Here is a 25,847-nt window from a genome sequence, read left to right as displayed (position 1 = left end):
GTGCCCTAACCATTATCTCTAAGCTACCCACACAGTAGGGAGATGGGATCTGTAGTGACTTCAGCTGTGCCTTCTGTCCCTAGGTTGCACTGCCGACGTTGTGTCAACAGCCGTCAGATCCGGCCACCCCCTGATGGTTCTGACTGCACTTCAGACCTGGCTCAGTGGAACCACTGCACTGATAAGTGGGGGCTCCGGGATGAGGTACTCCAGGCTGCCTGGGATGCTGCCTCCACTGCCATCACCTTCGTCTTCCACCAGCGTTCTCATGAGGAGCAGCGGGGCCTCTGCTGATAACCAGCTGGTCTGGGTGTAGCTCTTAGAGGAAGGAGATAGGGAAAAGGGGCTCCTTGCTCCACAGGGCCCTGTTGAATTTTGTTCTCTGGGAGAAAATCATCAAGAAGGGCTGCATGATGTTTGCCCAAAATTTATTTTATAAGAAAAACTTTTTTGGTTAAAAAAAAGAATAAAGGTATGAAAGGGTTTGAGGCCTGAGAGCAGTGTGGTAAGCCCAGCAGGGAAGAAGCCCCCTATTCTCTAAAGCCTGGGTGCCTGCTTGAGGAGGGAAGGCAGGAACGCAGGGGAGGGGATCTCTTCAGCAATTATAATGACCACTGTAACCTGGCCCAGGGTTCCCAGGATACTGAGTAAGGGGCCCAAAGACTATAAGCCCAGCTGTGAGAATGCCTCTTTGCTGGGCCTCATCAAGGCCTCCAGGACCTCAGTGCAAGGGAAAAAGGAAAAAAGAGAAAAAAGGTGACAGAAAGAGAAAGATAGAACTGGTGGTTGGGGTTCTGGGCAGCCCATGCTTCAGCCCCTGCAAGCTGATGGTACCGAGCATGAGACTGTGAGGTACGGGCCCCATCACATGGTGCTAACATAATCTGCGAAGGCCTGGGATGAGTCCCATGAGTCGCTAACCACATGGCAGGTAGCCCGGAGCCGCCGGATGGCTTCCCTGGCTGTGACTGCATCCTGGTCCAGCCAGTTTTGGAAGAGGCGCAGGTGACCAAAGGCTCCACGGCCCCAGCGCTCCAGCCGCTTGGCGAACTCCAGAAGCCCATCTGGCTTGATGCAGTTGGAACTGGTAGGGTGAGATGGATTAGATATCCAGGAAGCAGTGCATTCCTGGTTTATATCTCTGTAGCCCCATCCCTTGTCTTGCCCCTCCCCTCATGTACCTGATGTCCAGCTGACAGAGAGAGGAGGATGAATCCTCTGAGAAAACATCTGCCAAGGCCAGCAGGCCAGCATTCCCTGGAGACAAGGGGAGAACGCCTGTCACCTCCACCCAAGAACAGGGAACAAGGGTATCCCAACCCAACTATGGCTGGTAGAACCAGCCCTGCTGGTTCCTGAAGCCCCAGCACAGAAATATCTGTATTCCAACTCCCACGTTCCCAGTGGAGAGGTCTTTGCCTTTATCCAGTGAGTTTTTAGGTCAAAGGCCTAGCTCCTTTCCCCTCTCCCTCCCCAGGGTCTGGCCCCCACCCAGGCGGTTCCCTGGCAGCCGGAGGCCCTTCAGTGTGGAGTTGCCCTTCATAGCAGCAACCATCTCAGGCAGAAATTGGGCTGGGCGCTTCTCAAACAGACGGCAGAAGGAGAAGGTAATCTCTGTCAAGAAAAATTATAGTAAATTCTGATGGCTGCATTAGGACTGGTGCTGCCCCTCCTACCCCAGTTGGCCCTAGCAAGGGGTATTAACATTATAGAGGCCCAAAAAGAGGAAGGAATTTGTCTAGACTCCAAGCAAGGCTGGAACTACATCAGAATCCAAACCAAAGACTGAACCTAAATGTTCCCTATAAGAAGATTCTCTGCATGGACAATTCTCCATTCACTTCCTTCTTTCCCTATCACTGGCCACCCTCTATGCAGGGGTGGGGATCAGAGAAGTCTATGAGGGGAGCCTGGCACAGTACATTTATTTTGCCCCACCACCACCATTTTGTCCACCTCTGAAAGGTAAGAGCAACTTTTGGGTGAGGCACTCTAAAAGAGCAATTTCTCATGTTTAGTAGAGGAGGAATTGAGGTTGGAGCTTTTAGAAGGAAAATCATGCAGGTTCTATATCCATTTTATAGCTGAGGACACAAGGCCAAGAAAGAACAGCGATTTGCTCACTCAGATAATGGCAGAACCATAGTGAAGACCCAGGAAATGTCCAGGTTCTGAATAAGGAACTTACCTTGCAGAGTCAGATTCTGTAGCAAAAAGAGCACCTCGCTCTGACAGTCAGCCAGATTCATGTCATGGAAGCTCAGTCTTTTCAGGGCTAGGTTGTACTCTGGATAGGAGACAGAGACCATGGACCATGGACCTTAGCTTTCCTAGAGAACAGTGCTAGGTCCCCACCTACTCCTCTCCCTTCACCATTCTGGCTGGGTCCTACCTTTGAGTGTTTGCAAAACAAGCCCAAAATCCTGGGGAGAGGCAAAGGTGGCACTATCCAGGGACAGCTGCTGCAGAGAACCCGAGGCCTTCAGAACGGAGCACAGCAGTGGGGCTGGCTGGGCTCCCCGTGGAAATCCCATCTCCAACTGCTCCAGGCAGTTTTCTGGATATGGTGGGGAAAGAAGATTCCAGCTGGCCATCTCTACCTCACTCCCATAGCAGGTCCTATCCTGTTCTTAAGGGATTCATCTAAAAAATCATTTATTCATTCACTTGTCGTTGAGTGCCTACCATATGTCAGCACTGTGCTAGATTCTGGGAATTGAGCACTAAATATGAGATTTAGTCCTTGCCCTTGTAGAAATTTTAGACCAGGAAGACAGGCTACCCAGACACAAGCAAATAAAGTATGCAGAGTGGTGGGATAGGAGACATACAAGAACTAAGGGAACATACAGCAGGGGAACTAATCCAGTCTAAAGGTCAGTTCTTTTCCTTTTCTGGAGACCAAGCTGCCTTGGTCACTCTCTGCTGGTCTTATGGTAGTTTAGGCCCTGTCTAGCTCAAGAGTATCTTAGTGGCAGGCTCTAAAGGGGGAATAGGTTCCAGATAAGCCAGGAATGAGTGATAGAGGAGGTCCTTACCCTTTCCCCATACGAATGCATCTGCACGTTTGTGTGGGGATACACGTGCGTGCGCACACACACAAACACACACACACAGTGCTTCACCTGGTATCTCCTCATCGCCTATTATGTGGCTAGGGGGCCCTGCATTCCCTGGCACACCAGGGTTGTCCCGCTGGCTTGGGTGGTCAACACGAATAGAGAGGACCCGTAGCAGGGGCAGTGCTCGCACAATAGCACGTGTCAGCTCCAGGATGGGCAGTGGTGAGAACAGGTCACTGAGATGCAGGGCACGGAGGCGACATCCAGCCTGGCCTGACAGGGCCCGCAGGCTGTCTAGCAGGCGGAAGATGTTAGAGCCCAGGCCTGTGGCAAGAAAGAGATTAAGTCAGAACCATGTGGGAGTGTCAGCAGGGGTAATATATTCAAATACAACTCCAAATACTTTTGGTTACTAGCAAATCTCTTGGGCTTTGGCTCAGCTTATTTAAACCCATTTGTCTTAACTACTCATCCATGTCTTGCTTTTTCCTTAGGTAACCAGCAAACTGAGGTCTGCTGTTTTGGGTTCTGCCCACAAGAAGCATCAGTCAGGGCAGAGTCACAAAATTTAGAAGATACAATATGGTGAGGCAGCATGTGGCTACTAGCTGAATGACAGGCACAGACAGTAGCAGGTCTCTGGATTTCTGGGTTCTGAGTAGTTTTCTGAAGAAACTGACCTCGAAGGAAGGAAGTTTTGGATAGAGGGAGAAGACATAGTCAAGAGTCCCAGCTAGCTGGGAGCGGTGGCTCACGCCTGTAATCCCAGCACTTTGGGAGGCCAAGGTGGGCAGATCACTTGAGGCCAGGAGTTCCAGACCAGCCTGGCCAACATGGTGAAACCCTGTCTCTACTGAAAATACAGAAATTAGCTGGGCTTGGTGGCACATGCCTGTAGTCCCAGCTACTCGGGAGGCTGAGGCAGGAGAATCACTTGAACCCAGGAAATGGAGGTTGCAGTGAGCCGAGATCACGCCACTGCACTCCGGCTTAGGTGACAAAGCAAGACTCTGTCTCAAAAAAAAAAAAAAAAAAAAAAAAATCACAGCTAGGAGAGTGCAAGGCATGAATGGGACGCTTGCTTGTTTGGCTACATGAGGCTCAGGAAACAGCTCTAGAGGGCAGGGCATTGGAGGCCACATTATGGAAAGGCAAAGGGATGGTTTAACCTATAGGCAATAGGGAGCACCTAAAAACTGTGGAGAGTGACAGTGACCCAACTGGGAATACTTAAAAGAATCAATGGGTGGGAATGGGGCAGAAAAAGATAACCAAATCCCACAGCATGGACTAGGATCCAGGAAGGTTAGTTGCTTAATGCCACAGGCAAATAATTCCTTGGACTATGCAGGCTCCTGTTCATCCATTCATTCAACTAAACTACCCAGTGACTACTAAATATCAAGTTTTTTGCTAGACACTAGTGAGCAGCACATTGCTTTTTTTTCTTACATAGCTTGATAATGTGATGGGAACTGGGGGAATAAAGTACTATGGAATTACAAAGGATGAGTACCTAGTCCAGCTTACATCAGTAAAGGCACTCCAGCTAAGTCCTAAAGAACATAAAGGGGACAGGCTAAAATTTAGGAAGAATGATTGTGGCAGAGGCAACTTGGCACATGTAGAGGCCTGAAGGAGAACAAAAAAATTTCGTAATGGCTGGTGTGAGAGTGTGAAGCGGGGAAGTATTCAAGATACAACTATAGGCCAGGTGTGGTGGCTCACACCTATATAATCCCAGCACTTTGGGAGGCTGAGGTGGGCAGATCACCTGAGGTCGGGAGCCCAAGACCAGCCTGGCCAACATAGTAAAACCCCGTCTCTACTAAAAATACAAAAATTAGCTGGGCATGGTGGCGTGTGCCTGTAATCCCAGCTACTGAGGCAGTAGAATTGCTTGGACCTGAGAGGCAGAGGTTGCAGTGGGCCAAGATTGCACCATTGCACTCCAGCCTGGGTGACAAGAGAGACTCCCTGTCAAAAAAAAAAAAAAAAAAAAAAAAAAGATACAAATATAGAGGTAACCAGGAGTAAGAATATGAATGACCCCTAAGTAAAATTAAGCCATTGAAAGGTGTTTGCATAAATGAATGACAGGGTCATTTCTGACTGATTTTTGAAAGAATCAAGACTGCATTTTTCAAAGGATGCTTGGGCTGCAGTGCAGATGATGGATTTGTATGGCAAGAGTAAGGAGTCCGGAGGAACTACTGAAATTAGTTCAGGTAGGGGGTAATGGTAGCTTGAATTAAGGATGTGAAGATAGAGAAAATAAATGTATTTAACAAATTGTAAAGATAGGGCTGGGCGTAGTGGCTCATGACTATACTCTCAGCACTGTAGGAGGCCGAGGTTGGTGGATCACTTGAGGCCAAGAGTTCGAGACCAGCCTGGCCTATATGGGGAAACCCTGTCCTTACTAAAAATATAAAAAACTAGCCCGGTGTGATGGTGCATGCCTGTAATTCCAGGTGCTTGGGAGGCTGAGGCACGAGAATCACTTGAACCCAGAAGGTAGAGGTTCCAGTGAGCTGAGATTGCACCACTGCACTCCAGCCTGGGTGACAGCAAGGCTTTCTCAAAAAAGAAAACAGAAAGATATGACCTCATGAGCAAATGTGTGGAGTAAGACAATACAGGTTTCTTTGGGCAAGTGAGTAAACTGATCTCACTGAGAACAGAAGGATTGGTATAGTGTGAAGGTGCATTCAAGTTGGATGTAATGACTTGGGAGGGGTATTGTGGGTTATGAAGTTGTCATGTCTATTAGCTGGATAAATGGGTCTGGAAGTTCAAGAGAAAGATCTGGAGTAATGTCACATAATGGGGAGTCTTTAGCATAGTTGGCCTTTGAAACCACAGGAATGGATGAAGTTGTCCAAGAAGGGTGCATAAAGTGGGAAAGCTCTGAGGAACTCTGAATAAACAGGAGGAGAAAACTTTTTTTTTTTTTTGAGATGGAGTCTCACTCTGTTGCCCAGGTTAAAGTGCAGTAGGGCAGTGGCACGATCTCCAGTCACTGAGTAGCTGGGATTACAGGCACCCACCACCACACCTGGCTAATTTTTGTATTTTTAGTAGAGATGGGGTTTCACCATCTTGGCCAGGCTGGTCTTGAACTCCTGACCTCGTGATCCACCCACCTTGACCTCCCAAAGTGCTGGGATTACAGGTGTGAGCCAATGCGCCCAGCCAAGAAAACATTTTTTAAGGTAGTGAAAAAAAATTTAATGAACAGCAGTAAATCCTGCCAAGAAGAGTTACTGAAAAGTATACATTGGATCTAGTAACAAGGAGGACCCTGATGACATAGGTCCTTGCCAGTGCAGTGGTAGGGGTATAAGAGGCTGGAAGGGGCTGTGAGTAAGAGAAGTGGAAACAGTACAGATAACTAAGGTTGTGAAGAATAGGAGATAATAGAACAGTTTATTAATATGGCATAGAGGGAGGTAGTGGTGGCAGTTTTTGGTGGAGACCTGTTAAAATGCTGATAGGATAGAGACAGTGGGAAGGAGAGTAGCATAGTTGTTTGAAAGCATGGATCTGCAGTCTGGTTGCCTGGGTTCTGAATCCTAGCTCTATAATTGCTAGGTTATCCTGAGGAAGTCACTTGCCCTCATAGGGTTGTTAGGATTGTTAGATCAAATTATCAAAGAATACTTAAAATATGCCACACATACTAAGCAGTATATAAAAATTAGTGTGAGAAACAAGCTTCCCTAAGAAGGTAGGATGCTTGTTTCTCAAACTGATAATTTTTATATACTTTGTTGTGAAGCTCTATGCATCTAGAGCACAGGTGGGAGAATTAGCCTTAGAAAGGATGGTGGTCTCTTCCATTCTGGTAAAGAAGGATGAGTGCAGATGGAGAGTTTATAGGCTGCTTAGCAAGCTAAAGAAACTCATGTGTGATGGCTTCTATTTTCTCTGTGAAGTAGGTGAGGTCATCCCTGAGAAGGGAAAAAGGAGAGTTTGGAAGTGGTAGGAATGGGAGCTGATGTTGTAAGCACAGTGAAGGTTCATATAAGGTTAGTGATCATGAGGGTATAGTAACACTGATTTGCATAGTTGTATGATTTGTCTCTAGCAGTGCTCAGCAACCTAGGCAGATTGCTGGATTTAGCCAGAGTTGAGGTTTTGCTAGCTAGTCACAAGCAGGAGGGAAATGAGGACTGAGGACTGCTTTGCAGGTTGTTGGTCTGATAAGAAATTGTGTCCCACACCTTGTCTGGACAGCTACTCTGATATGACTGGTGAGGTGGTGAGGTCAAACTCTAGCCCTGCCTGGGCATGCATATACTATACTGTTCCCACCTGCCCTTGGACTGCCTTCCATATCTAAAATGTGTTCATTCTTCAGATTCCAGCTGGCTCGTCTCACTGCCCCTCAGGAACCCCTGCTTTCAACAACTAATCAAGTGTATAGACTTTATGTTCCTCTCTTCTAGCACTGACAGTCACCCCTGCTATGAGGCATACAAGCCTTCCTCTCTAACCTCCTGATCATACCCCCAATTTGCCCCTCCCACCTCCCTAGAATTAGGCACACAGCTAGTGCTGCTAGGCAATCCAAGCCCAATCCCTGCCACTCCAGGGTGCTCACCATTGTAGGAGAGTGTGAGGCTCTCCAGTGACACCCAGGAGCTCAGCAGGTGGCATAGTGTCAGGGCTGCCTCTGTGGAGAGTGGAACTGTGAATAGCTCCAAGGTGGAGATGCTGCGGAATCTTTGTGAAGCTTCCAGTGCTGGAAGCCCCAGGCAGCTGGGATCTGATCCATCCAAAGCTCCACAAGCCACTTCCCCAATCTCCATCTCTTCACCATCCTCCTTCTCGCCAGCCACAATAAAAACAAAGTCATACAGGTCTTCAGACTCTGCACCAGGCCCCTGACGGGTGCGAGCACCCTTCTTCCCTGCAGCTCGCTTGAAACGCTTTAGGGGCTTAGGCTGTGGGGCTGAGCTAGCTGGTGCCCGTTTGTATGAGGATGTAGAAGAAGAGGCAGAGGAGGTGGCTGCTGGAGCAGAAGGTGACCGCTTGGTGCCAGGAGCCTCATGGGAGGTGGCTGGGGGATGCAGCTCCCTCTTAAGGTCTGTTCCGCCTGCTGTCAGGCTCTCCTGTGTGCTCCGGCGTGTTACCCGAGCGGCAGGTGCAGCTCTGGGCATCTGCTTGGCTTCACTCTTACGCCGGCTGGCCATCAGGGCTGCAGCACATCGCTCAGCAGCATCCCGGCGGGGCCGACGTGAGCCCAATAAGAGGGACCCTTCATCTCGGGATGGGGCCCGGCCTCGGGAGGCCTCTCCACAGAGGCGGCAGGGTGGGCCACCAGGCCCTGGTTGCCAGAAGCCAGCACTCATGGTGAGAATAAGGATGAAAAGGGCTGACTCAGGCACAGGCCAGGAGTATAGTGACACTTGACTGACAGCCCCATGGTGAATGAGCTGATGCAACAGCTGCCGAAGTGACTGCTGAGCAGCCACATCAGAGAACAGCAGGTGGCGGAACTTGAGAGTGTGCAGGGAGCTGGCCAGGGTCTCCAGAACCCTGCGGTTGGGCTCAGCCACCAGCTCGGTTGCACCCTGCAGCATGTTACAGATGGTGAGCTGTCGGACATGGCGGGAGCTGTGCAGAAGAGGCGAGAACCGCTGATCACAAAGACGCCTGTCAGAAGACACATCAATGGTCCCACGCAGAACATGGGAAAAAAAGGCCTCCATAAACTTGGCTCGCCAACATGTCACACTCTGAAACGCAGAAAACATGCCAGACAGCCATGATATATCCATGAAACTGTCCAAATTTCCCTCTCTTCCAATAGCAAACTATTTACTGAGTCAGGCAACACTACAAATTCATTTAATCTTCACATCTCTGAGGTATGTATTATTATTAGCCCTATTTTACAGGTAAAACCGAGGCACAAAGAGGTTATCACCTGTGGCCACACAGGTAAGTGGTTGGATTATTTGAACCCAGGAAATGTGGTTCCAGAGACCATGCTTTTATTATAGTGTCTCCACTGAAACACTCACCCCTGTAAGTTCTTCCAAGTTTGTTTCTAGAACCTTATCCCAATTTTTTTTTTTTTTTCTTTTTAAGATAGAGTCTTGCTTTGTAGCCCAGGCTGGAGTGCAGTGGTATGATCTCAGCTCACTGCAACCTCTGCCTCCCAGGTTCAAGTGATTCTCGTGCCTCAGCCTCCAGAGAAGCTGGGATTATAGGCGCCCGCCACCATGCCTGGCTAATTTTTGTATGTTTCACCATATTGACCAGGCTGGTCTTGAACTCTAGACCTCAAGTGTTCCGTCTGCCTTGGTCTCCCAAAGTGCTGGGATTACAGGCGTGAGTCACCACACCTAGCCCCTTATCCCAACTTCTTTTTTTTTTTTTAGACGAAGTCTCACTCTGTCGCCGAGGCTGGAGTCTAGTGGCGCGATCTCAGCTCACTGTAAGCTCTGCCTCCCGGGTTCACACCATTCTCCTGCCTCAGGCTCCCGAGTAGCTGGGACTACAGGCGCCCGCCACCATGCCCGGCTAATTTTTTGTATTTTTAGTAGAGATGGGGTTTCACCGTGTTAGCCAGGATGGTCTCGATCTCCTGACCTCGTGATCCACCCGCCTTGGCCTCCCAAAGTGCTGGGATTACAGGCGTAAGCCACCACGCCTGGCCTCCAACTTCTGATTCTTACCATCACCAGCCCCTTATCACCTCACACCTGACCACTAGCTTCCTGATTGCTCTCCCTGTCCCCAAAGTAGTGTTGTAAAACACTAATTACATCATACTGCTTTAAAACCCTGATGTCTCCCTACTGCCCTTCTACCCTCTGCCTGAGAAGCTTTATTTCCCACATCTTGCTTATGAGAACGCTTTGCTCTAGCCAAACTGGTCACCCCCACGGACCCGAACCTGCCTATGTCCTTTCCTACACCTACCAGAAATGTCTCCATTGCTGAATTAGACTTCCTGAAAGGACTTAGAAACATGTCATTTGAGATTCTTGTTGGGACTCCTCTGACACTCTGACTACTCAAGACTAAGAGGCTGGTATGTTGTCTCATGGTGTTGAGTCCCTTTGCCTGTGTACATGTCTTATCCCAGCCAGATTAGAAATTCTTAGAAAGTAGGAACCATATCTTGATTTGTTTCTTCCAAGGCAACAGTTATTTATTTTGATGGATAGGAAATCTCATCAGACTATTCTGCACTTGATCTTAGCCAAAAGGCCAAGAAGCGATTCATCAGACTATTCTGATGTGTTTAATACAACTCTGAATGCAAGTGATTCTCAGCCTTTGATGCACATCAGAATTCCCTGTGGAGCTTTTCTTCCCCAAAATTCATGTACGAGACACTTGGTGATTCTATGTTACATCTGAGGTAAGGTCAAGACATCTTTATTGTTTGAACCATCCCAGATGTTTCTGATGTATATCAGAGGTTAGGAATTACTGCTGATCCAGAAGGGCACACCAAGACAAAGACAGGTACCAGACCCCAAAGTTTCTAATTTAAGATGATCCCTAAGTCATCTCAGGGGCAGTAGAAAGTCAGGTCCCAGCTCTTTCACTATACTCTGGACTTCTCTGAACCTCTTCCCTCATCTGCAAAATGTGGATAACCTGCTTCACAGGATTGTTGTGAAGATCAAAATGAAGTAGTACAAATTAAAGCACTTTGTAAACTGTAAGATATAAAAAATGTTACTGCTGCCACTGCTATTAGCCTGGATGGGATATGAAATGGAGGCAGAGCCTGTTAAGCATGGTACTCATTCAGACTAAAGCCAAGGCTGTTGGGGCCTGAGGTTCCCCAAGACTAAAACATTTCTTTGATCCTTACCCTGCCTCCATGCATTCCTCCATACTGGAGTGACCCTCGGTTCCTATTTGAGGTTCTTAGAAGGAACTAGGCCTCTGCTGTCCTCAAGCAAAAGTGTCATTCCTGTTGCCTTAGCTATTTCCCCAGACTCCACTTACTGTGGTAATAATTAGGAATGACTTCCTGCTTGAAATAACTGCATAGCAGCAACACAGAAAGGCCTTGCTCATCAGCAGCAGGACATTAAGAGCAGGAAAAACAATACCTGGCAACCAAATCTCTGCTCAACTTTGAGTGAAGGCAAAGAAGGTATCCTTTGGTCCTACCTCACACTAGCACTTTTCCTACAGATTTGCTGGCCCACACCCAGTCTTGAAAAACACTTGCAGGTAACCTTAGCAAGGCTTCAGCTTTATAAGTGAGTTAGTCAGATGGTTATTACAATATCTGGGCCTAAAATATGGACAAAGATGGTGAGCCAAGATGTTGTGGCTGTTTCTGGCTATAAGAGGCACAGGGGAAATGTAGGTTAGATAGGTAAATACCGGACTTTTTCAGACATGTTAATGGTTGATGAAGACAATGGGAGACAGAATATTTGGAACACCCCAGACACAACTGCAGTGAGCAGCATGACACAGTGATCAGGAACATGCACTCCAGAAGCAGGCTGCTTCAACTTGAATCTGGGTCTGCCATTCACTAACTGTAATTTAGGCAAGTCATTTCACCTCTTTCTGCCTTAGTTTCATCATCTATAAAGTGGAAGATCACTATACTGACATCATAGCATTTTTGTGACATTTAAATGAGTAAAGTTATGACAGCTCTCAGTGGCTTCTTTCTCACAAATTAACGTACGAGCAGACAAAAGATCACGAAGTTTTATTCTATCACCACTCTTAAGAAGAATCTATGGGCCGGGCGCGGTGGCTCACACCTGTAATCCCAGCACTTTGGGAAGCCTAGGCAGGGGGATCACAAGGTCAGGAGATCGAGACCATCCTAGCTAACACGGTGAAACCCCGTCTCTACTAAAATACAAAAAATTCGCTGGGTGAGGTGGCGGGCGCCTGTAGTCCCGGCTACTCGGGAGGCTGAGGCAGGAGAATGGCATGAACCCGGGAGGCAGAGCTTGCAGTGAGCTGAGATCGCGCCACTGCACGCCAGCCTGGGCGACAGAGCAAGACTCCGTCTCCAAAAAAAAAAAGAGTCTATGCTAAAATTCGAAGCTGAGAGATGCTTGAGATCTAGTCCAGACCACTCATTTTATGGACTCGTATGCTATCATGATGCAAAGTGATTTATTACTTTGTTTTCTGTGAGGGTGAGGGAAATGAGGCATGATCAATGAGGTGAAGTGACATTTGCCCAACAACACAATCCTTGGCCCATCCTCAGTGGGCTGGTAGGGGAAGAGGAAGTATTTGTACAAACTAGGGAGGGCTAAACATCTTGTGCTAACTTGTTAGAGCCAACAATATTCAGAAACTATATTTTGTTCATTGTTTTGCTGATACCAGAAATACTGTGTGTGGATAGAGAAGCAAATGAAAAATCATGGACGAGGCACGGTGACTCATGCATGTAATCGCAGCACTTGGGGATGCCAAGGCGGGCAGATTGCTTGAGTCCATGAGTTTGTGACCAGCCTGGGCAACGTGACAAAACCCTATCTCTACTAAAAATAGAAAAAATGTAGCTGGGCATAGTGGTGCATGCCTGTAATCCAGCTACTTGGGAGGCTGTGGTGGGAGGATCGCCTGAGCCTGGGAGGTTAAGGCTGCAGTGAGCTAAGATCGTGCCACTGTACTCCAGCCTGGGCAACTGGAGTGAGACCATCTCAAAAAAAGTGTAAACTAACTCTGGAGTATTTACGTATATGAGAGTACCTATATATATTTGTTTTTACAACATTGAGACAATTCTGAACAGTTTCAAATGCTGGGCTTTTAAAACATACCATGTATTCAAATATTTTTAGAATACTTTATTTTGAAAATGTGTACCATATGTAATAATACTTGCTGTATTGAATATTTCCATTGTTTCTAGCTTTTTTTTTTTTTTTTTTGAGACAGAGTTTCTCTGTCGCCCTGGCCTGGGCTGGAGTGCAGTGGTACAATATTAGCTCACTGAAACCTCTGCCTCCCGGGTTCAAGCAATTCTTGTGCCTCAGCCTTCCAAGTAGCTGAGACTACAGGCACACAACACCATGTCCAGCTAATTTTTTGGTATTTTTTAGTAGACGGGGTTTCGCCATGTTGGCCAAGCTGGTCTCAAACTCCTGAACTCAGGTGATCCGCCTGCCTTGGCCTCCCAAAGTGTTGGGATTACAGGCGTGAGCCACCATGTTTCTAGTTTTTTTTTTTTTTTTTTTTTAAGACATTCCTGCTCTGTTGCCCAGGCTGGAGTACAATGGCACAATCTCGGCTCACTGCAACCTCCATCTCCCAGGTTCAAGCTATTCTCCTGCCTCAGCCTCCCGAGTAGCTGGGATTACAGGCACGTGCCACCACACCCAACTAAATTTTGTATTTTTGGTAGAGATGGGGTTTCGCCATGTTGGCCAGGCTGGTCTTGAACTGCTGACCTCAAGTGATCCGCCTGCCTTGGCCTCCCAAAGTGCTTGGATTACAGGTGTGAGCCACAGTGCCTGACCCTGTTACTAGCTTTTTTATATTAAACTCTTCTGTAATAAACATCTGAAATAAATCTTCATGAGTATCTCAATTTTTATATACTATAAATTCTAAGGAGTAGAACTTATAGCCAAATTATTTTTTTAAGAGACAGGGTCTTGCCCCATCACCCAGGGCTGCAGTGCAGTGGTGAGATCATAGCTCACTGTAGCCTTGAACCCTGGGGCTCATGCAATCTTCCTGCCTCAGCCTCCCAAGTAGTAGGGACTATAGACGCATGCCACTATGCACAGCTAATTTTTAAACTTTTTCTGTAGAGATAAGGTCTCACTGTGTTGCCCCAGCTGGTCTTTTTTTTTTTTTTTTTTTTTTTTGAGATGGGGTCTTGCTCTGTCGCCCGGGCTGGAGTGCAATGGCGCAATCTTGGCTCACTGCAACCTCCACCTCCCAGGCTCAAGTGATTCTCCTGCCTCAGCCTCTTGAGTAGCTGGGACTACAGGCATGCGCCACCACACCCGGCTAATTTTTGTATTTTTAGTAGAGACGGGGTTTCACCATATTGGCCAGGCTGGTCTTGAACTCCTGACCTCAGGTGATCCACCTGCCTCGGCCTCTCAAAGTGCTGGGATTACAGGTGTGAGCCACCATGCCCAGCCTAAATTTTCTGGGGAGCAGAGGGTCTCTGTCAGCCAGGCTGGAGTGCAGTGGTGCTATTATAGTTCACTGCAGCCTCAACCTCCTGGGCTCAAGTGATCCTCCCACCTTAGCTTACCAATTAGCTGGGAGGTACATGCCAACATGCCCAACTAATTTTTAAAAATTATTGCGGGCCAGCCACAGTGGCTTATACCTATAATCCCAGCACTTTGGGAGGCCAAGGCAGGTGGATCACTTGAGGTCAGAAGTTCGAGACCAGCCTGGCCAATGTGGTGAAACCTTGTCTCTACTAAAAATACAAAAAGTAGCCGGGCTGATGGGTGCCTGTAATCTCAGCTACTTGGGCCAAGATCATAACACTGCATTCCAGCCTGGGCGACAGAGAGAGACTCTGTCTCAAAAAAAAAAAAAAAAATTATTGTAGAGATGGGGTCTCCCTGTGTTGCCCAGACTAGTCTCGAATTCATGGGCTCAAGTGATCCTCTTGCCTTGGTGTTCTAAAGTCTGGAATTACAGGTAAGAGCCACCACATCCAGCCAGCCTAGATATTTTAAAGTCTGAACAAATATTACCAGATTGCCTACCAAGAAAGTTAAAACAATTTCTGTTCCCTTCAATAGCATATTAAAATGCAAATTTCACCCACCCATAGCCAAACCTAGGCATTACCTTTGCAATGAAAACCAAATCAAAACAAGACTTTACTAAACTAAGAGGTGAAACAGGGATTTTACTTTCTCAGTTTTATCATGAGACTTAACATTTTTCACTTTACTGGGAATTTTTGTGTATTTCGTGATGTGTCCAAATCCTTACTCATTTTATTTTACTGGGATATTTGTCTTTTTATTTTGTGTCCCTTTGTTTTGCAAATATTGTTGCAAATGTTCTTTCTCAGTGTATTTACCTTTTAAAATTTGGTTATGGTGTTGGCATTTTTATATTTTTAATTTAATCAATACAAAGTCCTGAAGATAGTGTTAGCATTTTGTGTGGTTAAATATGTCTGTATTTTCTTTCTTGGTTCTGTGCATTTAATAATTAGCACTCTCGGCTGGGCACGGTGGCTCACGCCTATAATCTCAGCACTTTGGGAGGCCGAGGCGGGTGGATCACGAGGTCAAGAGATGGAGACCATCCTGGCCAACATGGTGAAACTTCGTCTCTACTAAAAATGCAAAAATTAGCTGGGCATGGTGGCATGCGCTTGTAGTCCCAGCTACTCGGGAGGCTGAGGCAGGAGAATCACTTGAACCCGGGAGGCAGAGGTTGCAGTGAGCTGAGATCGCACCACTGCACTCCAGCCTGGCGACAGAGTGAGACTTCGTCTCAAAAAAAAAAAAAATTAGTACTCTCTCCATCCTGAGAGAGAGTGATTAGGATGGTCACTTTTATTATTTTTTTAGTTGTTTTGTGCTCTTTTTTTTTTGAGACAGGGTTATGACACTGGAGTGCAGTGTCTTCATCATTGCTCACTGCAGCCTTGACCCCTGATGCTCAATTGATACTCCTGCCTCAGCCTCCTGAATAGCTGGGACTAGAGGCGCACGCCAGCACCCCCAGCTAACTTTTGTACTTTTTGTAGAGACAAGGTGTCGTCATGTTGCCCAAGCTGTTCTTGAACTCCTGGGCTCAAGCAATCTGATCAACTTGGCATCCCAAAGTTTTTCTGGGATTGTAGGCATGAGCCATCACACCCGGCCTGATTTGTGCTTTTACTTTTTTTTGTTTAATGGTTTTATTATTTTTGGAGACAGAGTCTCACTCTGTCACCCAGGCTGGAGTGCAATGGAGTGATCTAGTCTCACTGCAATCTCTGCCTCTTGGGTTCAAGTGATTCTCATGCCTCAGCCTCCCAAGGAGTTTGAATCACAGGTGTGCGCCACCATGCCCGGCTAATTTTTTATTTTGTTTTTTTTTTTTTGTTTTTTTTTTTTTGAGTCAGAGTCTCACTATGTCACCGAGGCTGGAGTGCAGTGGTGCCATCTTGGCTCATTTTAACCTCTGCCTCCTGTGTTCAAGCAATTCTGCCTCAGCCTCCCAAGTAGTAATCCCAGAGTAGCTGGGATTACAGGCATGCACCACCATGCCTGATTTTCAGTAGAGACAGGGTTTCACCATATGCGCCAGGCTGGTCTCAACTCCTGACCCTCAAGTGATCTGCCCACCTTGGCCTCCCAAAGTACTGGGATTACAGGTATGAGCCACTGCGCTCAGCCTAAGTTTTGTACTTTTAGTAGAGATGGGGTTTCGCCATGTTGGCCAGGCTGGTCTCAACTCCTGACCTCAAGTATCTGCCCACCTCGGCCTCCCAAAGTGCTGGGATTACAGGTGTGAGCCACCACACCTGGCCTGTTGGTTTTATTCTTTTTTAAATTATTTTTTTCTATTCTTTGGTGTTGAAACTGATTTTTTGTTGTTTTTGTTTTAAGACAAGGTCTGGCTCTATTGCCCAGGCTGGAGTGCGATGGTGTGATCTCGGCTCAGTGCAACTTCTGTCTCCTGGGCTCCCTCCCACCTCAGCCTCCTGAGTAGCTGGGACTACAGGTGCACACCACCACACCAGGATAATTTTTCTATTTTTTGTAGAGACAGGGTTTCTCCATGTTGCCCAGGTTGATCTCAAACTTGTAAGCTCAAGCAATCCGCCCACCTTGGCCTCCCAAAGTGCTGGGATTACAGGTGTGAGCTACCGCGCCCAGCCTTTTCTTTTTTTTTTTAAGAGATGTGGTTTTGCACTGTCCACCAGGCTGGAGTGTAGTGGCATGATCACAGCCTCCAACTCCTAGGCTCAAGCTATTCCTCTCACTTCAGCCCCTGGAATAGCTGGGATTATAGATGTGAGCCACTGTACCCGACTCTTGTGCTTTTACTTTTTACAACTAATTCCTTTTTTTTTTTTTTTTGAGTCGGAGTCTTGCTCTGTTGCCCAGGCTGGAGTGCAGTGGTATGATCTCGGCTCACTGCAACCTCTGCCTCCTGGGTTCAAGCAATTCTCCTGCCTCAGCCTCTTGAGTAGCTGGAACTAAAGGCACGTGCCATCATGCCCAGCTAATTTTTGTATTTTCAGTAGAGACAGGGTTTCACCATGTTGGCCAGGCTGGTCTTGAACTCCTGACCTCGTGATCCACCTGCGTTGGCCTCTCAAAGTGCTGGCATTATAGGCGTGAGCCACTGTGCCCGGCCACAATTTATTGTTTATACAGAAGTCATTAGAGTATACTGTAAAGTGAGGCTCTAACTTAACTTTTTCCAAATAGCTAACCAATTGCTAGAGAATAATTTATTGGGTAAATCTTAATTTATTCATTGCTTTTTCTCCAGAGAATCTATTCTGTTATACAGATCTTTTTTTATTTGTTAGTTTTTTGAGACAGGGTCTCTCTCCTGTTGCCCAGGCTGGAGTAGTGTTGCGATCTTGGCTCACTGCAGCCTCGACTTCCCAGACTCAGGTGATCCTCCTACCTTAGTCTCCCAAGTATCTGGGACTACAGGTGTGTGCCACCATGCCCAGCTAGTTCTTTGTATTTTTAGTAGAGACAAGGTCTTGCTATGTTGCCCAGGCTGGCCTTGAGCTCCTGGGTTCAAGTGATCCACCTGCCTCAGCCTCCCAAAGTGCTAAGATTACAGGTGTGAGCCACTGTGCCTGACCTTACAGATATCTTTATATACCCCAGTACTATACAGTTTGAAATACTATTGCTTTATAAGCATTCTATATTTATCTTGTTCACCATTGTATCCCTGGAACCTAGCATAATGCATGGAACGGAGCAGGCACTGAATAAGTGTTTGTGACTTATGAGCTGAAGGCTATTGTCATGCAAAAGTGGGAAGCAGAAAGATACCCTCTGGAATGGATATGCTCCAAGTTAGGACCTCTGCCTGACTGACTGTTGGGCCACCAAGCCTGGGGCCTCTAAATGCTCTGAAATGCTTTGAGCCAAGAAGACAGAAAGCTTTCTCCAAGAGAAAAACATAATCTTTATCACCTGCTGGTCAACTATACTGCTTGTGATATACTGGAACAAAGTCAATCTGATGTTTCCTTAAAGATAGCAAAAAGCAGTTACTGTTTTCTAATATTCTTGAGTCTGCTTCTCTTCCTCATAAGGCCTGGTGTCCTCATTCTGAACTCCAAGGGTTGCAGTCCAGATTTGGAAGTGAATAAGCTGAAGGAGATGGGGTTCAATGTTACTGAACCCAGTGCATCCCCAGAAATTAAATCTCCAATTCCTGACATTAGCTTTTTTTCCACCTGTTATTTGGCCTCATTCACCATAGAAGGCCCAGTTCAAATACTACTTCCTAGGAAAGACTTTCTTGTTCTCTTCTCTCTTAACTTCCTTACTATCCTCTATTACACCACTTACACTATCATATGTGATCTATTTGTAGATTTCCCTATTAAACTGGTAGGTCCTTGCCGGGCGTGGTGGCTCACGCCTGTAATCCCAGCACTTTTGGAGGCTGAGGTGGGCAGATCAACTGAGGTCAGGAGTTCGAGACCAGCCTGACCAACATGGAGAAACCCTGTCTCTGTTAAAAATACAAAAAAATTAGCTGGGCATGGTGGCGCATGCCTGTAATCCCAGCTACTTGGGAGGCTGAGGCAGGAGAATTGCTTGAACCCGGGAGGCAGAGGTTGCAGTGAGCCAAGATCGCGCCATTGCACTCCAGCGTGGACAACAAGAGCAAAACTCCGTCTCAAACAAAACAAAACAAAACTGTTAGGTCTTTAAGATCAGAGGCTGCATCTATTCTTCCAATATCTAGTGTAAGATCTGGTACCTGGTTAAGTTTCAGTAAATGTTTATTGAATTAAATCTACCCTATCACCTAGTTATGGGGCAGCAAAAGAAACTGCTTAAATGAGAGCTCCAGTGATTTATATCTGTATCAGTGAATAATAGAATCTCAGGTCTAAAAGGAGCTCTAAAAGTCATCTTGTGCAACCCCTTTTACAATGCTGAATCCCCTGCAGAACACCCTAGTGTCAAGGAGTTATACAGACTCCATTTGAACTTAGTGATGGGAAGTTTATTACCTCTAGAATTAGCTTGTTTCATAAGCTAAGGGTTTAAGCTTTACATAAACTTCAGGTTAGCAAAAATGTATCTTCCATTAGCTTCCATCCAGAACAAGTCTATGAATCCCTCCTTCATGTGACAGCCATTCATATATTTCAAGATGGGTCATGTTTCCCAAGTCTTCTCTTTTTCAGGAAAAACATCTCCAGTTGTCCCAATGTGACTCACATAATGTGGCTTTGACTTCTTTCTCCATACTCCACGGGTAGCCTGACCATTGCAGAGCTAGGCAGGACTGTTGTCCACCTTGTCCTTCAGCCTATACTATATTTACATTAGTTCACACAGCTCAAGGTATAGTCGTTATAAGTGGCTTCAACACATTGTTGACTAAACTCCCTTTATCTTTTTTATACAAGCTGTTACTAATCAGACTCCTTTATCCCTCATCCTGAGGTCATGCAATTGGAACTTTTAAAACTCGAAGTATTGGTATATTCTATTAAATTTCATTTTGTTAGATTTGACCACTGCACCAACACCATCAAGAACTCTAGGAATCCTGGCTCTGCCATCCATTGTGATCACTAACTTTCCCTGTTTTGTGTCCCCTGCAAATATGGTGAGCAAGCAATTCAGTGACAAATGCCAAATGGACCAAAACCTTGTGACAAGCCATCAGAGCCCTCCTCCCAAATCCATTCCATCATTGCCTCTGCACTTTATCAGTACCCAGCTTGTGTTTGTGTGCTATTCTTGCTTTTACCATGCAAAATCAGGCTAGCATTCTACCTGATAACTTACTTCCAAACTGGAAGGCCTTGTCTTCATCAGTTCATCCCAGAGTCGGCGCCAGATGGCCTGAGTTGAGAGGCCTGTAAGGAGAAATATCACACTTGGCTGCTTACTGGCCACCATGAGTAAAGTACATCAACCTTTCATGTTGTCTTCCAGGTTCACAGGAGCAATATGGCAGAGTGATTAAGAGCACTGGCTCTAAAGACAGATTGCCTGGGTGTGAATATCAGCAAACTACACTCCAGCTATGTGACTTTGCGCAAGTGACTTAATTTCTCTGTGGTTCAGTTTCCTCATCTGTAAAATGTTAATAATAGCTATTTCATAGGGTTGTTGAAAGGATTCGAGTAAATGAGTTTCTCTGGGTAAAGTGCCTAGGACAATGCTTGACACCTTAGGGTTAAATGTTACCTGTTAACAGATGTGTCTAATGAGGGGCGGAAGCTTGGTAAAATAGAGAAACTGAGATTCAGAAAATCTGGGTTGTTGTTCTAGCTTTGCTATTAATTGTGGTGTGCCTGTGTCTCACTTTTATCAGTATAATAAAGATCATATACTTGGCTTTGTGTTTCACAAGACACTGAGGAATGAGGAAGAAAAATAGGTGTGAAGGTACTTTTTGAAAAGCATGAAGTTCTAGCAGGTATCAGGGGTAATATTTACCTGAAGAACATTATGGTGCCGTGCTCATAATCATTGACTGAGAAAGAGACAGAAAGATACTCACCTTTCTTGAGGGCAGTTTCCTCAATCCTCTCCAAGTAATATATATTGAGCAGAGGTAGGATGCTTTGAAGTATTGGGCCTGGGAGGGCTACAAAAATCAAAACAAAAGTTTACTTTTCCTCCCCTCCCCCTCCCACCCAAGAGGGTTCCAAGCATTATTTATTCTACTGGAAAGGAAAATGGAAGGGTAGACTTCTCATTTCACAAATGGAACCTCTAGAAGCTAATCTAGATCTGTTCCAAACTCTAGTCCACTTATCTTCAGCCACTCAGTTGGAAGCTGGAATTTCAGGGGCAAGGGTGAGATCATCCCACAAAACAAGCTGACATGCTAAATGAGTTTGACATGCTTATTTAGGAGCTGGTCAGTTCACTTCTGCCCAAGCAAAATGAACCATTTGGCACTGAAAAGGACCTACTGAATATGTGTGATAAAAGGTCTTTCATAATCTGCCCTGCTAGTATCAGCTCCCTGCTTTGCCTCCTACATTTCAGCCATACTTAACTACTTTTTCATTTACCTAACATATTATGCCGCTTTCTGCCCCTGTACCTTCGTCATGCTGTTCTTTCCAATAGGAATGTCCTTTGTCATGCTGTTCTAATAGGAATGTCATTGCCACTTTCAGTATATCAACTACTCATCTCTCAAGTATCATATGCCCTTTATTAAGTCTTTCCTGAATTCCTTTCCCATTTTTCCAGATTAACCGCTACCATCCTTTGGGCTACTGCTATATCCTGAACTAGTACTTTCCTATGAAGAATAGAAACAATTCATGTCTCTAAAGTCAATATATCTTAAAAACAAAACCTGCTCTTGCCAACTTCTCTAGTTCTAAGAGCCGTTATAGTATAGTGTCTAAAGGGTTTGGCCTCTAGAGTAGGACAAATCTGGGTGAAATCCTAACTACTTAGTTAAATGTGAATCCTTGGACAAATTATTTAAGCCTCTTTAAGCCTTAGTTTCTTCAACTGGAAAAAAATGGAGGCTGGGCACAGTGGCTCACACCTGTAATCCCAGCACTTTGGGAGGCTAAGACAAGAGGATCGCTTAAGCCCAGGAGTTCGAGGCTACAGTGAGCTATGATCACACCACTGTACTTGAGCCCAGGTGACACAGTGAGAACCCTATCTCAAAACAAAACAAAAATTAGCAGAGTGTGATGGTGTGCACCTGTGGTCACAGCTACTTGGGAGGCTAAGGTGGGAGGATGGCTGGAGCCCAGGAGGTTGAGGCTGAAGTGAGCTGTGCTTAGACCACTGCACTCCAGCCTGGGTGACAGAGCAAGACCCTGCCTCAAAAAATAAAAAATAGGTGGGATGCAATGGTTCACACCTGTAATCCCAGCACTTTGGGAGGCCAAGGCGGGCAGATCACTTGAGGTCAGGAGTTTGAGACCAGCCTGACCAACATGGTGAAACCCCATCTCTACTAAAAATACAAAAATTAGCCAGGTTAATGATGCACGCCTGTAATCCCAGCTTCTTGGGAGGGTGAGGCACAAGAATCACTTGAACTCAGGAGGTAGAGACTGCAGTGAGCCGAGATGGCGCCATTGCACTCCAGCCTGGGCGACTGAGCAAGACTGTCTCAAAAATAAAATAAAATAAAATAAAATGGAGATAACAGTAATTAACTCATGACATTGTTGTGAAGATCATGCTTATGATCTGTTTAAAACAATGCCCAGCCATAATAAGCTCACTAAATGTTGGTTGCTATTTTTATCCTGTCAATGGCATCTCTGTCCAATCAAGAACAAGTCAAACTCACACCTGTAATTCCTGTAATCTTTGGAGGTCAGAGGTAGGGGGCATTGCTTAAGTCCAGGAGTTTGAGACTAGCCTGGGCAACGTGGCAAAACCCCATCTCTACCAAAAATACAAAAAAAATTAGCCAGGTGTTGTGGGGCACGCCTGTGGTCCCAGCTACTCGGGAGGCTGAGGTGGGAGAATTATTTAAGCCCAGAAGACAGAGGTGGCAGTGAGCTGATATCATGCCACTGCACTCCAGCCTGGGTGACAGAGTGAGACCCCATCTCAAAGAAAAAGAACAAGTCTAAGATCTTGGAGTATACCAAAACTTCCGCTCCAGTGTCTCTTTTTATCTTTACTTACAGAATAACTGAATCTTGACATCCAAGAATCTAGTATAATTATTTGTACATAGTAGGTCCTCGATGTACCGGCTGAATGAAAGCGTTAATTCCCTATGCTTTTACACTAATGTAGTCCATATCATCTTTCATCTGGTCTATTACAACAGCCTAACTGCTCTCCTTCACTTCAGTCTCCGTCCAGTCCCTCTTCGTACTGCTCGTGGTGATGACACTACCCTCTTCAAAACCCTTGGAGTTCTCTCTGCTGCATTCATGATAAAGTCCAAACTCCATAACCTGGTATTCAAGATATAATATACCTTATTCTAAAGTTTCCTCATTGTACCCTTTCCTGCTGCCTCTATACACCCGCTGCCCCAACTCCTTACACAAAGCGATGCTAGTCCACTACCTCCAGGAAGCCTTTCCTGGCTGTTAGCCCACACAGACCTTCCTCCAAAATACCAATAGCAGCAGGCCTCTTCCTTGGCTATTCTCCTAAAAGGCCTCACTTGATTCAGCTTTTTCTGGTCTAGGCCCACAGGAGCTCTTCCTCCCCTGTCTCCTCTCAACTTGGCTGGGGGCTCAGCCAGTAATGGGATGGTGGTATGTACAGCAGTGGTGGGGGAGGGAGAAGGGGAAAGGGAGATTCAGTAAACTGTCAATTGTTTTAGGGGGAAGAGGCAACACGGGAAGAAGTTCCTCCAGAGCCTTACCCCTTTTCCCTCCAATCTGCTCCCCTCTAGTTAGCCATCTCTTCTCGCAGCCACAGGAATTCTCATCCCCGGCTACCCACAAACTCCTCTCTTCCTTTCTCCATTCTTTTTAAGCCGGGATTTTCCTTGCTTCTTTCTAGCCTGCACCTTTAATGCTGCTGCTTCCCAACCTGGGCCTCCACACCCAGTCATCTTCCTTTTTAGCCAGTCTTAGCATCCCAGAAGCTCCAGGCGGAAAAGCCAGACCCTCTCTGCCTTCTTCCCCATACCCTAGGACTTTTCTGAGCTCCCTGCTCAGCTCCACGGAGCCTTTCCTCCTGTTCCCCATGGATCGGCCTGCCCCTTGTCTTCTCAGCCGCTGGCTGGCCTGGGGCCTCTACTGTCCCCTCCGCACACCAGCCGACTTCTAACAGCCTCTTCCACCACCACTATGCAGGACAATCAGGCCTCATGGTACTGGGCTCCACTCCCACAGCCAAGGGGCTCCCCGACCACCCTCCAGCTTATCCCGGAGCTTCGGTCCCCCCAAACTCCAGGGCCTTTTCCCCACACCCCCTCCTCATGGCATAACTCAAACTCTGCGCCCTGCAACCTCGAGTCCTCAAAGTCCTCACTCCTGTCCTGACCAGGGCCTTCCTCCTGCAAAGACGCCACGGCCACCCGCAAGGCCTCCTGGTGGAACCTCCCCCGCGCCGCCTCCAGGCCTGGGGCCTGCTCTCCTGCCCCCCTCCCCAGCAGGCCTCGGCCGGGCCTGCCACCTCTTCGCCCAACTCCAGCCCCGGCCTCCCGACCCCACCCTCACACCAGCAGCCTCTCAGGCTCGAGGCCTCCCCTGTCCCCAGCGCGGCTAGGCCTGCTTGGCAGAGCCTCACTTTCCCCTCTTTCACTCGCCCCACGTCGGAACCAAGTTTCCCTCGTCAGCGGCCAGGCCGCGGCCGGCGGTCCCCAACCCACAGCCCCGCCTCCCAGCCCAACTGGCCAGTTCGCCCTCCCCGGCCGTTCATCCCGGCGCCCCAGGCCGCCCTCCATCCAGGCCCGGCCCTTTGGTCCCGGCCGCCCTCAGGCCTGGGGCCCCCGTTCACTCCCATTCAGCCCAAGGCCTGTTGGCGGCGCCGCGCCCCCTGCCACGGCAGCCCGGCAGTCCGGGATCCGCGGGCCGTCGCCCCGCTTGGGGCCTCCTTGGCCCTTCCCGCCTGTCCGTCATTCGAGCCTCCCTCGCTTGTTTAAGCCGCTCCGGGCCCCCCTCCACTCGCTCTCCGGTCCTTCCTCGCCGCTCGAGCCGATCCGAGTGGCCTCCGGCGCTCCCGGTCCTGCGGGTCGCTCGGTCGCTCAGTCAGTTTGGCACCCGAGACCCCGGTTGTCGGTTCGCTCCCGTCAGCCCTGGGCCGTCAGACAGGCCGCGGCGCCCGGAGCCTTTCGGCCTCTCCCCCTGCCCCACTCCCTCGCTCTCCAATCTGCTGTCCTCCCCTCCGCCCATCGGCTTGGCCTCCGGAATCTCGACCCCCGTGGCGTGTCAGGCAGATACTGGAGCCCCGGGGCCATCAGTCAGGTTCGGTGGCCCTGGGCCTGGCCTGGCCTTAGGCCGGGCCTCCTAACCTCGGCCCCTGCCCCAGGGCAGCCGGGCCATCGCTGCCCACCCGTTCGACATCCGAGACTCCCCTGCCCGGCCCAGCCGAGTGTCAGTTCGCGGCCCACAGCCTCAGTCCAGCCTCAGTTGCCCGGGCCCAGCCTGCTTCGCTCCAGACCGGGCCTCCTGGCCTCGCCCCCCGCGCCCCCGAGCCAGGCCGCGGTGCGGGTCAGCCTGCCCATTAGGTCTCCGTCTTTACTCTGTCCAGCCCTGTCAGTCACAAAATTCATGCTCCGATCCTATGAGCTGGCTCTCAGTGCCCCAGGCTGGGCCTTGCCCCGGGCCTCCCGGCCTCGCCCCCCGCGCCCCCCGGCCGCTGGGCCGCCCCCTGCTCTTAGCCAGAGGTAGCCCCTCACCCCGCGACTTACCCCACACCCCGCTCTCCAGAACCCCCATATGGGCGCTCACCGCCCGCCCGCACAGCTCGAACAGGGCGGGGGGAGCGTTGGGGCCCGAGGCCGAGCTCTTCGCTGGCGCCGCCTCCCGGGACGTGGCCTCCATGGTCGTTGCCGCCGCTACCTCACAGAACCAGCAACTCCGGGCGCGCCAGGCCTCGGGCGCCGCCATCTTGGGGAGGTGCGCGAGCCCGAGAGTGTCGCCCGCGGACCGCCATCTTGAAAAGGTCAGCAGTTAGGACGGCTCCATAAGCGATATGGGGAAGAATG

At 48.1% G+C, this 25,847-nt stretch overlaps 2 protein-coding genes across 7 annotated transcripts in view; one reads left to right on the top strand and one right to left on the bottom strand.

The window, feature by feature from the left end:
• The window catches only part of RAD54L (RAD54 like), a 30,868-nt gene extending 30,385 nt beyond the window's left edge, over window positions 1–483 (top strand). For all 5 annotated transcript variants that reach the window (XM_063719072.1, XM_054535383.2, XM_054535378.2 and 2 more), the window contains one exon: window positions 84–483. In XM_063719072.1, coding sequence (XP_063575142.1) covers window positions 84–294 — 211 coding nt within the window. In that variant the 3' untranslated portion in view covers window positions 295–483. The remainder of the gene's footprint in view (window positions 1–83) is intronic.
• Window positions 412–25,807, bottom strand: LRRC41 (leucine rich repeat containing 41). 2 transcript variants are annotated; one of them, XM_063712651.1, is made up of 10 exons: window positions 24,428–24,989; window positions 20,739–20,825; window positions 20,018–20,088; window positions 7,669–8,806; window positions 3,126–3,386; window positions 2,393–2,557; window positions 2,189–2,287; window positions 1,492–1,614; window positions 1,182–1,257; window positions 412–1,084 (listed from the first exon to the last, which is right to left on the bottom strand). In XM_063712651.1, the coding sequence occupies exons 1-10, from the start codon at window positions 24,582–24,584 to the stop codon at window positions 865–867; spliced, it is 2,397 nt and encodes a 798-aa protein (XP_063568721.1). In that variant the 5' UTR covers window positions 24,585–24,989; the 3' UTR covers window positions 412–864.
• Between the last annotated feature and the right edge of the window lie 40 nt (window positions 25,808–25,847).

This window comes from Pongo abelii, chromosome 1 (genome assembly GCF_028885655.2).
Source record: "Pongo abelii isolate AG06213 chromosome 1, NHGRI_mPonAbe1-v2.0_pri, whole genome shotgun sequence".
Taxonomy (NCBI): domain Eukaryota; kingdom Metazoa; phylum Chordata; class Mammalia; order Primates; family Hominidae; genus Pongo; species Pongo abelii.
This window is presented reverse-complemented; position numbering and strand designations above follow the sequence as displayed.

Excerpts from the sequence above, each read along its gene's own strand:
- LRRC41 (XM_063712651.1), bottom strand. The coding sequence starts at position 24,584 with ATGGAGGGCGGCCTGGGGCGCCGGGATGAACGGCCGGGGAGGGCGAAC. Across the intron at positions 8,807-20,017 it reads CAAGGCCTTCCAGTTTGGAA|AGTGTGACATGTTGGCGAGC; the intron begins GTAAGTTATCAG and ends TCTGCGTTTCAG. Across the intron at positions 1,258-1,491 it reads GCTGCCAGGGAACCGCCTGG|GGAATGCTGGCCTGCTGGCC; the intron begins GTGGGGGCCAGA and ends CCTTGTCTCCAG.